Source organism: Petaurus breviceps, unplaced genomic scaffold (assembly GCF_028583685.1).
Source record: "Petaurus breviceps papuanus isolate PSGF00001 unplaced genomic scaffold, PetGlider_PUasm1.0 77, whole genome shotgun sequence".
NCBI classification, from domain to species: domain Eukaryota; kingdom Metazoa; phylum Chordata; class Mammalia; order Diprotodontia; family Petauridae; genus Petaurus; species Petaurus breviceps.
In genome coordinates, this window is record NW_027186492.1 from 12,050,192 (window position 1) to 12,065,894 (window position 15,703).

A 15,703-nucleotide genomic window follows, 5' to 3' on the forward strand; every position below is an offset into this window, starting at 1 on the left:
GGAGGAGGTGTTCCCACTTTACTTAAAGCTCGCGGGAAAATTACCTAAACTGCCTCTTATTTGGGGCCCTAAAGGCTACTTCTATAACAGGGTACAAACAACTCTACCCACCTGGAACATTGGTGTATATAAGAGAGACACACAGAAGAACAAATCAAATTCCCATTGAAATAAAAGTAAATCACAACTACTAATAGCCAGGGATGGTAAAACCTAAAGCCTCAAGGTCACACCTGAGGACCTACAGGGCTATGTGTGGCCTAGAAGCTACAGTTTCCCCAACCCTATACTAACCATTTATTGGAATAAAGTAATAACTTATCCAATTAAAATAAAACATTCAAAAGAATACATAAGTTGTTCAAGTGTGGATTGAAAGGATTGAAAAAGGCTGCTCGCTAAACATCTGATATACAATAAAACTTATCATGAATACAAATGCCAGACTAGGAATAAATTGGGGTAATTTATCAAATCCAATGCCTTTTTAAATTGTAGACATCTATATAAAATACAAACTTGGACAACACTGAAATCTTAAAACTTGATAAATAAAAAAAATAATTTTTAAATACAATTACCTTTTTATCTTCCTTTACTTTGTGGGTTTTCTTCTTCATTTTTTTATCATCCAATTCCTGATCTGAAGTAATAGCAGGGTTATCAATGCCACCCTTCCAGGTTTCCACAGGAGAAAGGAGTGGATCTTCCTCACTTCCTCGATGCCTTCCTTTTCTTTTTGTTTTAGAAGTGGTAAAGGCCTCATCATCACTTGCGTCTGAATGTGTTCTCCTATAGTAAGATTTGGCTTTGCTGAATAATGTCTTTGACTTGTATTTATATTTTGAAGGCCTCCGTTCCCCATGACTCTTTGATGTTCTATCAGAAAATCCATTTTCTTCATCGCCCTGGGCATTATTTACAAATGAGTTTCTAACTTTAATAATGCGATTCTGACTATCATCTGGGACAACATAGATCTCATCAGAGTAGCACTTATGTTTAAAAACGCTGTCAACAGGTTCTGCGTAGTTATCTGAGGAATCCATATCTTCAGGATGTGCCAAAGGAACTCGGGAGGTTTGTTTTCTTGGGTTTTTACCAATTCCAGCTTCAATTGTCTTTAAAAGGTTTGGATCCAATTTTTTTACATTTGTCTTAGGTACAACTGGTTTGGGTTTTATTGGTGGAGGCACTTTATGATTTCGTTCATGATCATGACAATTTGGAGTACTATGAATTGGGTATTCATTTCCTTCTAAATCTAAACGATACTTGGAACGGTCACTAGGTGTGGGAAGTAACTGTACATCATCCCCAATTGGACTATATGGTGGTGGTGCTTCAGTATCATCTTCTGAATCAATATAGCCAGTATAGGAATAAGAACAGTCTCTAGGAGACGGAAGAAAAACATCCTCATTATGATGTGTTGACTCTCGGGTACTGTCAGACAAATAGGAATTTTCTATCATATTTTTTTTCTCTAAAACATCACTGAAGAACAATGTAAAAACTTCAGTTTGCCGGTGATACTGAGATAAAGAATACAATGCTGTAAATTTAGCAGTTATCTCAGTTGCTATATGTTCTCCTTCAGTCATTAATTCCTTGATAGCTTCATTCTCAAAAAAATCTGCCTGGCTGTCAGTTACTGCCACCAACTGTACTGGAATAGTATCTTGAACTTCTGAAAGAAATGCTCGGAGCATTCCCATGGATGCTTTCCTTTTGGCAGAATAAACTAATATATATCCATGGACCAGTTCATCTTTTCTTACCCCAATTGAAGAATGGTAAGACAATATTGTAATCTGTATTCTTCTTCTTTTTTCACCAATGATTTTATCAAGCATTAAAGAATTATTCTGTCCAGCTTGAGCAGCACTACAAGCATGAGAGTCAAGAAATGGTGAAAGAATAAGATCCACACTAAATGGGTCACCACACATGGCACACATGACAATTCTCAGATCAGCTTCAGATATATCTTTGTTGGTGGGAACAGGGCTTACCACATCCAAATTGCGTTTAACTGATTCCAACACTCCCCTTAGAGCTTGTTTTATTTGAGTCTCATTAAATTTACGAGGATATGTACCAGCAGGTACATCTACAAAAGGACACTGTAGCTTGTTTGCCAACTGCTGCCCTTGATGCCTGAGAATAGGCAAATTTTTGCTAACACTGTCCCTCTGATTAGCCAATATTAATGTAAATGGAAGATTAGCCATATATTTATCTCTCCTAATCTGTGAAGCTTCAGTTCTTATTTTTCCAATGAAGTCCCCAATAAAATTAAGTGATTCAATAGAGTTAAACACGCAGAAGCATCCATGTGGCTTAAAGGCAGCATTCCATAACTGACTCAAAAGGTAAGGCGACTTGGAATCAACTGGTCGAAGATCTAGTTCATAGATTTTTCCATCTAAGGCATACTCATCATCAGTAGACTGTGTCCTTATCTCATTTGCCAGTTCTTGTGCAAGGCCATCCTTTCCCAAAATGAAAAGATTAACTTTATCTATGTTGGCACTATCATGGTACAAACGTAAGCGACCATGATCCAACTGTAAAAGACTATTAGCAAGCAGTTGCTCTACTTTAAGGTCCATGCAATTTTGACCACTAAGACAGGTTTCTTTAGTGGGATGATAAACAAACCCTATATGTTTAAGTAGAAGGGACTCTCGATCAGGTGCAAGTTTCTGTAAAGCTTTATATCTGGGTTCTTCGCTTAAAACTGTATGAATTTCACTCATCTTATCTGAACTGGGTGTTGCATTAAGATCCAGGTCATAAAAAAGTTCAGAATGTTCAAAAAGCATTTCCTGAAACTCCTCTTTGGCTTTTTCAACTATTTCTCGCTGATGCCTACTATATACCTCTTTGCTATCAGCCTCAGTGATGTATTTAAAGGCTTCATCCTCCATTACAAAACACATAACTTCTTCCCAGGGTTGTCCAGGAGAAATGAACTGAATTTTTTCCAGGGTTTTCTTGAATTTTTCCTTCATTTCCACCCTCCTCTTCTCAGATATTAAATGCTGTACATGATTCTGGTAGACTTTTTCAGCTTCCAAAGTGCTAAGGAGGTCAAATGGAATCCGCCTATCATTCACTTTGTCTATGTGGTCAGTTTCATCCCAAGGTGTTTTTTCTAGCACCACAAAACACAATGGGAATTCTGTCCGCGTCTCCATTAATTTTAGAGCTTCTGACCAGGTCAAATGTTCAATCTCTTCAAGATTTGGCAGAAGAGTGTTAAAAGCTCTAGGCAGTGTATTGATATATTCTTCTTTTCTTTTTCTTATATGTTCTTGTTTGAGTTGCTCTGTGTGTTTTGAAAATGTATTTCTGGCCTTTCGTGTTCCCTCTAAGTTTATATACTCTTCATAATCAGGATGATTTTTTAATTTATTACTAACAGTTTTCCAAGTTGCATGATAATCTCTCACAGTTTGCACAAGTTTTTCAAATTTATCTGTTGCTGTGACAACAAGTTGTCTCTGTGTTTTATAAGCATCCAGATAGGGAATAATTTTAGGTTTGCCACGAGTTTTATCTAACATTTGTACCAGTGCAGTGAAACATGTCTCAACGTTGACATTAAATCGTGCTGAAGTTTCTACTACAATGAGGTTCTTTTTGTTTGAAGCAAATGACTGAACCTCTCGAAGATAATGATCTACACATTCATCACATTTAGTTGCTGCTATTATTATAGGTTTTTTTGATTTTGACAGCTGTATATATAGGTTATTCACAAACTTAAGCTGATCATCAAACTTCCTATTGCATCCCTGACTTACATCAATGCATAATAAAAACCCATCCACACTGAGTTTCCCTTCAGGCATTTGTTTCTGATCAAAGTCTTGCTCCAAGCCTAACTGATCAGTGCAAATGTACATCAGTTTTTCTGCTGACTGCAATTTGGATGCAGCTGCACGTTTTATATATGGTTGCAAATTCGTACTCCGATGAGGCAAGAAAGTCTGATCATCAATGAACTCAGTCTGTTCAATGACATGGATTTTACATTCTATTCCATCTTCACCACTTTGTGTTACGTCACCCCAGTATAAAAAGTGATCATTGTTGACTACTCGTCCTCCAAAGTCAATTGTACTAAGCACGGAGGTATGCTCAGGGTAATATTCATCTGCTTTGGAACGCACAAATCTATTGCACAAACATGACTTTCCAACGCCACAGTTACCTTTGTCCTTTTCAGTCCCAGATAACCCTACCACACTGATAGCATAGGATGGAGGACGAGGTTCTTTGTTTTTTGCCATCATAACGCTCTTCTCATCCTTCTACATTCACTAAGGTAACCAGATGTATTTCTCATTCTGAAAACATTCCACAAAAATACAGATCTTCAATTTCAGAACTAATTGTATTTTCCTCATTTCTGTGCAGAAAGTAGGTCTTCATGTTTATATGGATCATCTTCCTGGAAAAAAGAAAAAAAAAGTCAATTCAAAAGTAATTTACTACAGAAAATATAGCTGCTCAATACAAAGCAAATCATCAATTCCAGTTTAACAGTAAATGTACGACTCTTTGTGTTGTGTGTGTGTGTGTGTATGACAGTGAGCTTAGTAAAGGAGCTGGGGCTCTGGACTTGGAAGATGAGGGTTCAATCCTGGTTCATCTACTTGTTAGCTATGTGACCTTGGATATATCACAACCTTTCTGAGCTTCAATTTCCTCACCCGCAAAATAGGTACACTGCTACACACACTATCTACCTCTGAAGTCTGTATTAAAAACTAAATGAGAAACTGGTTTTAAAATAATGGAATCTTACTGCAGAGTGTTATTACTATCAGTTACTAGACTGTGCTGACTCAAAAATATTTATCTTTAAAAAATCTTAAAATTCTCACATAAAACACCAAATTTTCTTGCTGTTATTTGCTTAAGGAAAAATAAAATCCTGTTTGCAAATGTTCTTGACTCTTGAGATTTACAGTTTAATGGGCCTGTTCTTCCCTACTTTTTAACTTTCTGAGGTTTAGAACTATTATTAATAATTAAAATATTCCCAACAACACCTCACAAGCTTTCTGGGAGAAAAGGAGCCAGAATACCTAGGATTGAATCTTGTTTTTTTTTTTTTCTTCTGCCACCTATTATCTGTGTGATCTGGAATAAGCCATTTAACACCTCTCTGGGCCTCCATTTTCTCATGTGTAAAATTATAAGATGACTTCTAAGGTCTCTCCCAGTTCTCAATCTACAATACTATGATCTATTCTATCCAAATCACCTGTTAAGTTACAGAGCTTCATAAAACTGGCACTCTAACAAAAGGACCAATATTTTCTCTAAAACCTAGATCAAAGTTCTTCATAATAGTACCTGCACATTAGGCAGTGAATGAATGGTAACTCTGATGAGAAAAATCACATGCAACCATACTAAAGGAGCAAAGAAAAGAAGAAGATACTCAGCTCCACATCAGCTAATGTACAGTAAAAAGTATTCTTAAATTTTCCTTTTCTTTTTAAAGAAGGCACCTTACTTTTATCAAGTCAACACTGAAAAATCTAATTTCCTAAAATTCTTTGAACATAACTATCTAGAAAACAACACAGAATCTTCAAGCCCAAAATTAGCTGTCACAAAGTCGATATTCTTTACTCCAATGGAAGAGGTATGAAGAACAAATATGGCCTGCCTTATAACTGTGCAAGATAAAGTTACTGATTTAATAAACTTGGCTATTATATGTTACAACAGCATATCAGGAACAATTAAGTATGGATAGGCTGCAAGAGGGACATACAATGACAATAATGAGAAATAAGTGCTGGATAGCAGGGTGAAAACAGTCTGGACTAATTTTGTATAGAAAAGTGTCTCCAACAGACATAGCTGAAGAGTCCCTGCAGACATTATTTGTTGTCAAGTTGTTTTCAGTTCTGTTCAACTCTTCATGACCCTATTTAGGGTTTTCTTAACAAAGATACTAAAGTGGTTTGTCATTTCCTTCTCTAGTTCATTTTACAGATGAAGAAATTGAGTAAAACAAGGTTAAAGTGACTTGCCCAGGGTCACGCAGCTAATGTCTGAGGCCAGAAGTCTTTGACTCCAGGCCCTGGCACTCTATCCACTGTGCCACCTAACTTCCTGAAGACATTATAGTAAGGTACAATTCTATAAAGGATGCCTGCTCAAATGAAGTAAATATGTAGCTTAGATTTTGAGGAAACTTACAACTACTCCAATGTAAAATTAGATCAGAATAAGAAAGAAAACGACTTTAAATTCACTATTAATGCAGTTCTAGCTGCTCTACATTTCTTTACAATAGTCTTTTAGAGGACCCAGAAAATGGTTTATTTTAATTTATTAAGAATTTGAAGATGCAATTGACAGTAACAAGTTTTCTTTCCCTCTTACCTCCTATTAACAACTGTTATTTAAAACAGCAGATGTTATTTAAAGGCAACATTTTATCTTGTGCTTCTAAAATATTGCACTAAAACAGTACTGTCCAAACTATGTTCCAAGGATCCTTGATGTACTATGTAACACATATGGGAATCCTAAGAGAGAATCACTATGTTGGCCATTTATTTTTCTCTGAAATAGCATATAAGAAATTATGTAGGTTTCAAAGGAACTTATGTGCAGAAACTTTGAGGGTATGTTTAAAGGTTTAATTACCTAAAATTTCCCAACTCTCTTTATGCTTGCTCAGACCAATATTTATGGGTTGCATCAATTTTTCAAGCCCAGAAATGTTCTGTGGCCAAAGTATTTCAGGAGATGGCTATACCAAGAAATATAAGAAACTATATGCAATGTAATTCTTTAAGAATGTCAGTTAAATACTATCTTTAGGTAATCATATGACAATTTTGTCTTAATGTGGTGTCCCAGAGTTAGTTGCTGTTTTTTTTCTTATGCTCACTTACAATGTTTAAGGGAAGAATTAATTTTCAAAAAGGTCAATGAATACAACCTGAAATACAGCCTCAATTGAAAATATTTTGGGATATTTTAATAATAATAAAAAAATTAGTATTATATAACACCTGCTATAGCCCAGGCATGGTGCTAAGTACTTTAAAAATATTATCTCATTATTTAAAAACAAGTCATTTTTGCAATTTAAAATATGAAGACAGGGAATTAATATTTTCAAAGTCTAAATACACAGAATATTTTATATTTCCAAGGACTATTTATTAGACTATAAAGAAGAGATACATCTGAGAAGTTAAATGCTCCCATCTCTGACAAAAAAATACTTTTATTGCAAATATTCAACTCAGAGGAACTCAGAAGAACCAACTTCAAATCCAAACTTGGATACATATTAAACAATTAACCAAATAATATTATCTAGCCCATGTAGTCTACAGTTTTGATACAATACATTCTCAGTTGTTAATTTCAATGAAATATTATTGAAGTGTAAAGGAAATGTTTTTAAGATTTTAAAAAACCTATCTAAAGGCTGAAAAACAATTAAATAATTCAACATAAGACTGCTGTTACCTATATTTTCCTAATCAGATAATAAATTAAGGCAAGTAGCACAGAGTCATATGGTTGAACAACTAGTTCAAATACTACCTCTTCCAAAAAGCCTTCCCCGATAATTACTTCAGTTGGTAATAACTTTCTTCACCACCACAGACCTCCTAAAGAACTCTCTGCTTCTCTTTAAGTATTTAATTACAAATTTAATATCTATTAATGTGCCATACTCCCCTACCAATCTTTATGCACCCTGAGAAAATGGACAACTACTTAACCAAATTTTGCCCAAAAAGTGCTCTGCAGACAACAGATAACAAATGCTTGTTCAACTAAAGTGACATTTCCCCCATCTCCACCTTAGGCATCTAACACTAAATCCTCTAGCTTTGAGATAAGATCATGAAATCACAAAAATGAAACTTCATTTCATATGTTTAAAACTTTTAGTTCTTAATTTTAGTCAAGTCGAAGTCTACCTGTTCAAATAACTTTTAAAAAGTATCAGTTAAGACTCTACATTGAGTCACCCTGCTCTGTAACTTCAGAACCAGATTTATTATTACCTTCAACTAAAAGAACATTTGACTATTAGATATCCGTTCAAATTTAACAGACTATAATAGAAATAAGAAGTATCTTGACAAACTTTAGACTAACACTGGCCTAAAATAAATGCTCTTACTCTAGACTCAAATTGCAATCTATCCTCGTGACCTAATGTTTCTGAGACTTTACTCCAAAAGACCTTTCCAAAAAAAAAAAAAAAAGGCTGTTGAAAACCCTTCATGCTGCAATATAAACACATTTTTTCATACTGATGATAAAAAAAAGAAAAATAATTCATCATTTCACTTAAGCTATCATTCTTAGCAAGTGATAAACAAGAGAGATGCATGTGACATGGTGAATAAGGCACTAAACTTGTAGATTGCTCACTACCACTGTGACCCTCGGCAAGTCACTTAATAGGTCTGTGCCTCAATTTCCTCATCCATAAATTAAGAGCTGGACTCAGTCGCCTTTTAAGAGCCATTCTAGCTTTAAATCTATGAGTTTATGATTCTAAACACCTGACGAACACCTAATATAGCTGAGATAAGTCAAATTCATGTAGATGTATATGGAGAATACAGAGAACTGGTAGAGATTTCATGGAAGTATAACATAAACTGCATCTTTGAGTAGCAGAGAAACAGCAATAAAAATTGCTAAAGAGAAAGACAGGAAATTGTATAGGGAAAAGTCCAGAGAACAAGGATGAGTTGTATGGGATACAGTAAAGAGAATCAGCTGAACAGTTGGGAAGTAGTCAGAAAAAGATTAAACATGAAGAGTAAGCCAAGATTATAGAACAGGGAAAGCCACATAAAGAGCTTGGAATGTGGTAGATAAAAAGGTTCTTAGAGGAAGTATAATGGATGGATTGGAAAGGGAAAGACTAGATAGAGGAAGGGAGAACATGAACTAGAACACCATCAATGGGAAAGAGCAAATTTAAGAATAAAAATGATAATAACGACTGACATTTGTCTAGCAAATGACTATTTACAAACTGCTTTATATACTTACTCATATGATCCTCACAAGAAGTCTGTGACTTAATACAAGAATTAACCATATTTTAAAGATGAGGACATAAAAACTTAGGGAAGTTTAAAGTCACACAGTTAACTGGCAGAATAGGGCCACAAACCAAGACTGTTTGAATCTAGACTAAGAAAGGCTGGCCTAGTGTTGGTGCTTTGGAGCAAACAATATTTTAAGAGGTGGAGGTGATAAAGGCCTAAACTAGGAAAGGTCAGGTATAGATGAAAAGAAAGGGATGGATTTGAGAGAGATTGTGGAGTTACAGAAAACTAGGCTGGCAACTGATAGATAGGATATGAAGAATGAAGAGCGTAAGAGTCAAGGATGACTTCCAAAGTTTCAAAACTAGGTAGACTAGTCTTAAACAGCAATTGGAAGTTTAAAGGTAAAGAGTGAATCGGAATGAGTTCCATTTAAAACATCATTGGGATATGCTGGTAGAGAAGGACACAGAGTCATTAGTGATGTGAGACAAAGGTTGTGGAGGGAGGTTAGCATTGGATTTCTAGATTTAAGAGTCATCAGCATAGAGATAACTGAAGCCATGGATGTTGATAAGATCAGCAAGGGAGAAAGTATATAGAGAGAAATATGGCCCAGTGGGAAGGAACAGGATAATGAATGAACAAATGAGCCTGAGGAAAGGTCAGGGAGAAGCATCCTAGAAGCCAAAGGAAGACAGTGTCCAGCAGAAGGGGGTGGTCAATAGTGTCAAAAGGTCAAGCAGACTAAGAGCAGAGAAAATTCAAATTCATACTATTCTTAACAGCACCAGTTAAACTGCCTGTTCACACCTCTTATCCTGAATTATTATTAAAAGCTTGTATTGTAATTCGGCTTTTCTTGTGTTTATGCTTTATCTCCAACTAGATTATAAGGTGGCAGATGAAAGTACCCATAAGAACACAGCACCTAAAATAGTACTGTACATGGCACTGCTGAGGACATGGACATGAGAGGTGAAAAAGTATTCTATTAATTCAAGAGTAAACTAAAACTAATTTTGATCTAGAAGAAAGAAACTTAAAACTTCTAAAAATATTTGTTTGCTGATAATTAAGTTCATGAGAAAATTTTATTTCTTGCATGAGTTATTTTACAATTAAAGATTTAAAAATGAATAATTAAAAAAGGCATACTCAGAGTTTTTAAATCTAAAGATCACTGATCATCAAATCATGTATTTTGAGCTAGGAGGAACACTGGCTGCTGCTTAGTCCAAAGCTCTTATTTTATATGGGAGGAAAGTGAGACCCCAGAGGTTGTAACTTGCCTACAGGACTCAGCTGCAGAGCAGGATTCAAACTTAGGCTCTTTGTCTCCAAGTTCATATGACTTTCTAGTACTGGTGTACTTCAACCTTCTATTTATAGTCCAAACCCCTAAGATATATGATATGCAGTAAATGTGAAGTGATTTAGGTAACCAATTCAATATATTGCAAATCTGAATGAAATGGTAAATGTCAATCTAAAAATTACAAATTACCTAAAACATCCAAATTACTAAATATTTCAGATTTGAGAGCAGAGTTATACATCCCTTATTTACATGTGTTTCTAAGGGTGGGTATGGGGGTGTGTATTTATACACAAAGTATTATATATATTGTATTTATATACAAGGTATTATTAAGAAATTCCTGAATTAAAAAATTATCAATAAATTGGGCATCCAATACTGATTTTTTTAGCCAAGGAAACCATGACAAAAACTACAAAATAGTCCTAAGTCCAGTACTGTCCCCACCCTTACCAAAACTGCAAAGGCAGAAAAGAGGGCAGAGAGTGCCAAGAATAATATTTCTTGAACCACCTACAAACTTTGAATTAAACTTCCATAAGCAAAACGCCATCTTTTGGTCAATAATCATGCTGACAGACTAATGGATGAACTGAAGCACAGCCATACTGAGATTCTCTTTTTAAATGAAACTAAAATACAAACACAAGAGGAAGCAACATGAATTCGATTATCTCAACATAAATGAGTTTATATCCCTACCCCTACTTTCCTTACTGCATGTTGGACATCTCAAGACTGGGATGTCCTGTAGGTACCTCAAACTCAGTATTACCAAAATGGAAATCATTATGTTCCAAATTAACCACCCCTATTCCCAATCCACCTCTACTCCAAATTTCCCTATTTGATTTGAGGCACCACCATCCTTCTAGTTATATTTGTTTGAAACTTTTGAGTCATCCTCAACAACTCTCCTTCATACCCCAAATCTATTTAGATGCCAACACGGGTTGACCCTTATCTTCACAATCTCTCTCTCTCTGCTTTTTGGAGGGCAACTGGGGTTAAGTGACTTGCCCAAAGTCCCACAGCTAGTAAGTTTGTCAAGTGTCTGAGGTCGAATTTGAACTCAGGTCTTCCTGATTCCAGGGCGGGTGCTCTATTCACTGTGCCACCTAGCCACCCCCACAACACCTCTCTTCTATGACCCCTTTTCTTTAATGATAGTCACACCATTCTAGTTCAAGCTCTCCATCAGCTCTCACTTGGAACTACTATCAAAAGCCTCTTAGCACTCTCAGTGTCTAGTCTTTACTTCTCCAATTCGTCCTGCACAAAGCTGATAATTCGTCCTGAATTAACAACAGTGAAATTGCTGGGCTCAAAAGCTTTCAGTGGCTCCCGGATGCATCTAAAATTTAAAAAATACTTCTGTACTTGACATTTAAAGCCCTTCACAATATGGCTTCAGACTATTTTTCCAGACTTCACACACCAAGCCTCTCCCTCAAGATTCATTTACATTTTAATCAAACTGGCCTCTCTGATGTTCCCTATATGCTATCTCTCATCAACCTGACCCTGGGCAAGTCACTTTAACCTACTGTCTCAGTTTCTCCAATTGTAAAATGGGGATTGTAACACCACCTCCCTACCTGGAAGAGTAGCAGTGACAATCAAACGATAATATTTGTAAAACCCTTAGAACAGTGCTTAGCAGGCAGTATAAAAATGCTTATTATTTTCCCCACCTCCTTCATTGCATAGACTATAACTGCATAGAGAGAATATACTATGTCTTCACTTCTATCTTGTAAAAACCCCAGTTTCTTTCAAGGTTCAATTTACATGTCACCTCCTAAAGGAAACCTTATCTGATCTCCTAGTTATTAGTGCTACCCCTCATGAAATTTTATATACATATTGTAGATGTTTATAAACATTCAACTGAAAGGAGTATATTCATAAACTTCAGAGTGTGCAACTATAAATACATGATAGAGATGCACAAAGATACATATACACATGCATAAACTCATCTGGTTACATGTAATATCCCATATCTATCTATACCTGTATCTATATACAGAGTTTCCTTATATACTTCTTCCAGTATATGGTATACTCTTTGGGTAGGGCTATTTTTGGTTTTGCCTTTGTGTCCTCAGCATAGTACCGTGAACACAGGCAGGTGCTAACTACTTGCTGGATGGAAAGCCTCCAGCAAATCCTCTAGGGAAAACTTACAGGAAGAAATGGGATAAGAATTACAGAGGCAACATGGCACAGTGGAAAGAATGCTGGACCTGAGGTCAAGTCCCAACTCTGATACATAGCAGCAGCTAGTCTTGCAAAGGATATAGTGCTAGAGCTGGCACTAGGAACAACTGAGTTCAAGTGTGAAATATGTGAATCTGGGCAAGTCCCTTAATATCTATTTACCTTAGTTTCCTCTACTGTAAATTGGGGAAAATAAATAGTACCTACCTCACAAGTTTGCTTTGAGGGTCAAATGAGATGTTAAAAACAAACAAACCCTAGCACAATGCCTACCACATTGTAGGTGCTATATAAATAAAATATAAATTTATTCCCCTTCCACTCTCTCACCTATCTAACGTTGGGGAGGTGGTCCTTGATCTTTCCTCTTCTGTAAAATAAGAGGCTGGACTAAATAACCTCTAAGGTCCCCTCCAGCTCTATATCCATGAGTATGATTGTTAGAAAAAACATAAGGATTTCAATCTCCATTGGTGGAGGAGTACCCAGCACAGATGAAATCACAGATCCAAAGTATCAAAGTAAAGTTACAAAATGCTTCTTCATTTTACCAAAGAACTGACCACAGTGTTCCTTTATGACTGACTTTCACTAGATACTTTTAAATGTGATTTGCAAAAAAAACTTTTTAGGTATGAAACTGTAATATTATGAAAACTATATGTAGATATTAAATTTTTTTAAGCTACCAGTTGAACAAATTGCCTACTTTAAATCTTCCAAGAATGAAGGATGTTTATTTTACTATGACGTACCTTAATGGAGATAAAAAGTGACAAAATTAGATTCTTCAAGAAAGAGTTCCTAAAACACTATTTGGAAAAGTGAGTCCTTAACTCAACCTGAACTTCCAAAATGGAATACTGAAATAGATACCAAATTGGCATTTACACAGAAATTTTAAGTATTTAATGAGATTTCACATAAGGCAAGTCACTTACAAATCATTAGAGCTTGAATCCCTTTAACATTAAGAAAATTAATTTCAGCAATCAACATATGAATGTGGTCATGATTATAAATCAAAAACTAACATATTTTAAGTGAAATTTCTATAAACAATATCCTACTGATATCTTCCTACATTATCCCAACCTCTCCTGGGCACTTGTTTGTGTATATGTCCTACCCCTCCCTATTAGATTTTTGTAAACACCTAGAGAGGCCTAATTTGATCTTTCTCCCCCCACTTTTACATACACCCAGTGAGTGATTACCACAATGCCCTGCACACAGTAAATATACTTGGTAAATGTTAAGCTGAATAATGTTCAACACAAAATTTAAGATTATATATGTCAATTTTTTACTATTTTACCGGTCAGAAGTTTCCTAAGCTTATAAAACATCTATTTCAACAGCATTTTTTAGATGAGAAAACTAAAGCCCAGATCTTATAAGTAATTTATTTAAAGACATTTAGCAAGTTAATGTCTCATGACAAGCCAGATCTACCCTGAGAATTAGCGGTCAAAAGTGCTTATAATGCTTAAGTAACCCATACTAAGTATTAACATTTCTCAAACTTAACAAAAGACTTAGACACAGAATTTTTGTAAATTGAAAATCAGTTTCAATTCCAAGCAATGAACCTCCATTTTAACCAATTCCAATCCACTGACTTCTACTTACAAGGCAAAAAAGAAAAGAATTAAATTTCAAGTGAAACACAATGTCCCAGTACTGTCTGTGAAACTTTAAGATACGACTTCAAAATACTTAGGATAAGCAGTATGAAAGAATTAGGATACTATCTTTAAAATGCCTTATACTAAATGCCTTTAAGAATGTATTTTAAATATGGCCACATTTCAGATGAAAATAATTTCCTACCTATATAAGTATAAAATGTTTTCCCCTTGAAATTCAGTAATTATGTTATCAAAGTAATTTAATATAATGGGCTGAATTAAATGACTTCTATACATGAAAACCATTTTTTCTTTCAATCAACTCATTTTTTTCTTGTTGCCTTCAACCAGAGGATAAAATCAGAACAATAATGCTGTGACTTGATAACCAGAAAAGTTTGGGGGATGGGAGTGGGGGTTGTTTTATTTTGTCTTGTTTTTGCACTCTCAGATTTTTTACTGTGACCTTGCAGAAGTCTCTTTTTGTGTTTTCCTACCTTATCTCTCCCTCCCCTTTGTAATGCTTAGGGATATAAGTTGTAATGCTTCTGGATATAAGTTATTTGGGTAGACATAGGACTGGTGATATTTGTGATCCTCTGCTGGTATAGTGTAAAGATCACTATACTAAAAATCAGAATCCCTTAATTCAAGAATGAACTCTAAGTCATAACTCCCTAATTTTCTCTTTTTGTAAAATCAGGTTTTTTGTTTATTGGATTTTTATTATAAAAGAAAGAAGAGACACCTGTTGAAGACATTAACAAGGATTAGTACACTGAAGCTTTTGAAAGGCTAAGGAGAACATCTTTTTAAAAAATGTTGCCACTGTTGCCTAGCTAAACACGAAGTAAAATCAAATTATTTGTGAGAATGTAAACTTTGAAGTTCGTGCACACACCCACCTACAGGCCTATTGTGGTCTAGGTTTAAAACACTTCAGCTCCCATTTAAATATATCCAACATCCAGGTTTTATAGGAAAGAAGAGTATAAGCTTCTCTCCTTCAACTTTCTCATAATTTTCCTAAGCGTCCTAGGAGCTAGTTTCTCCATCACTTCCGACTACCTTTCTACCTCTGTCTACAACATTTTCCAGACTCCACCTCACAAGCATTTCTAATAACGCTAAAGGGAGGGGGGGAGGGGAATGGGTAAGTGTGTATATATTTAATGTGTGTATAAGTGCGCGCGCGCTCCCGCGCAGTCCCCCACCCCCCCACCCCGATACTTGTTCCTTAGTGGAAACCAAAGGACTGGGAGACTAGAGGTTATTCTCGTAGAAACTGAAATGCGGCGCTGGGCTGGGAGTTGTGTTCACTGATAGATAGGAACTAGTGTTTGGGGTGGCGTAGCCCAAACTTCTCCCTCTCGCTCTCCCTCCGAACCCCAAGAGCTAAGGAATTCGAAGAGAAGGAAAAAGGGAAGGGGTGTGTGTCTTTGCGGGGGGGGGAA

The 15,703-nt window shown here is 35.7% G+C and overlaps 1 protein-coding gene across 4 annotated transcripts in view; it reads right to left on the reverse strand.

Moving 5' to 3' along the window:
* ARHGAP5 (Rho GTPase activating protein 5) overlaps nucleotides 1–15,703 on the reverse strand; it is a 110,603-nt gene that overhangs the window by 93,670 nt on the left and 1,230 nt on the right. For all 4 annotated transcript variants that reach the window (XM_069105980.1, XM_069105982.1, XM_069105983.1 and 1 more), the window contains one exon: nucleotides 582–4,462. In XM_069105980.1, the coding sequence (XP_068962081.1) occupies nucleotides 582–4,304 (3,723 nt within the window). In that variant the 5' untranslated portion in view covers nucleotides 4,305–4,462. The remainder of the gene's footprint in view (nucleotides 1–581; nucleotides 4,463–15,703) is intronic.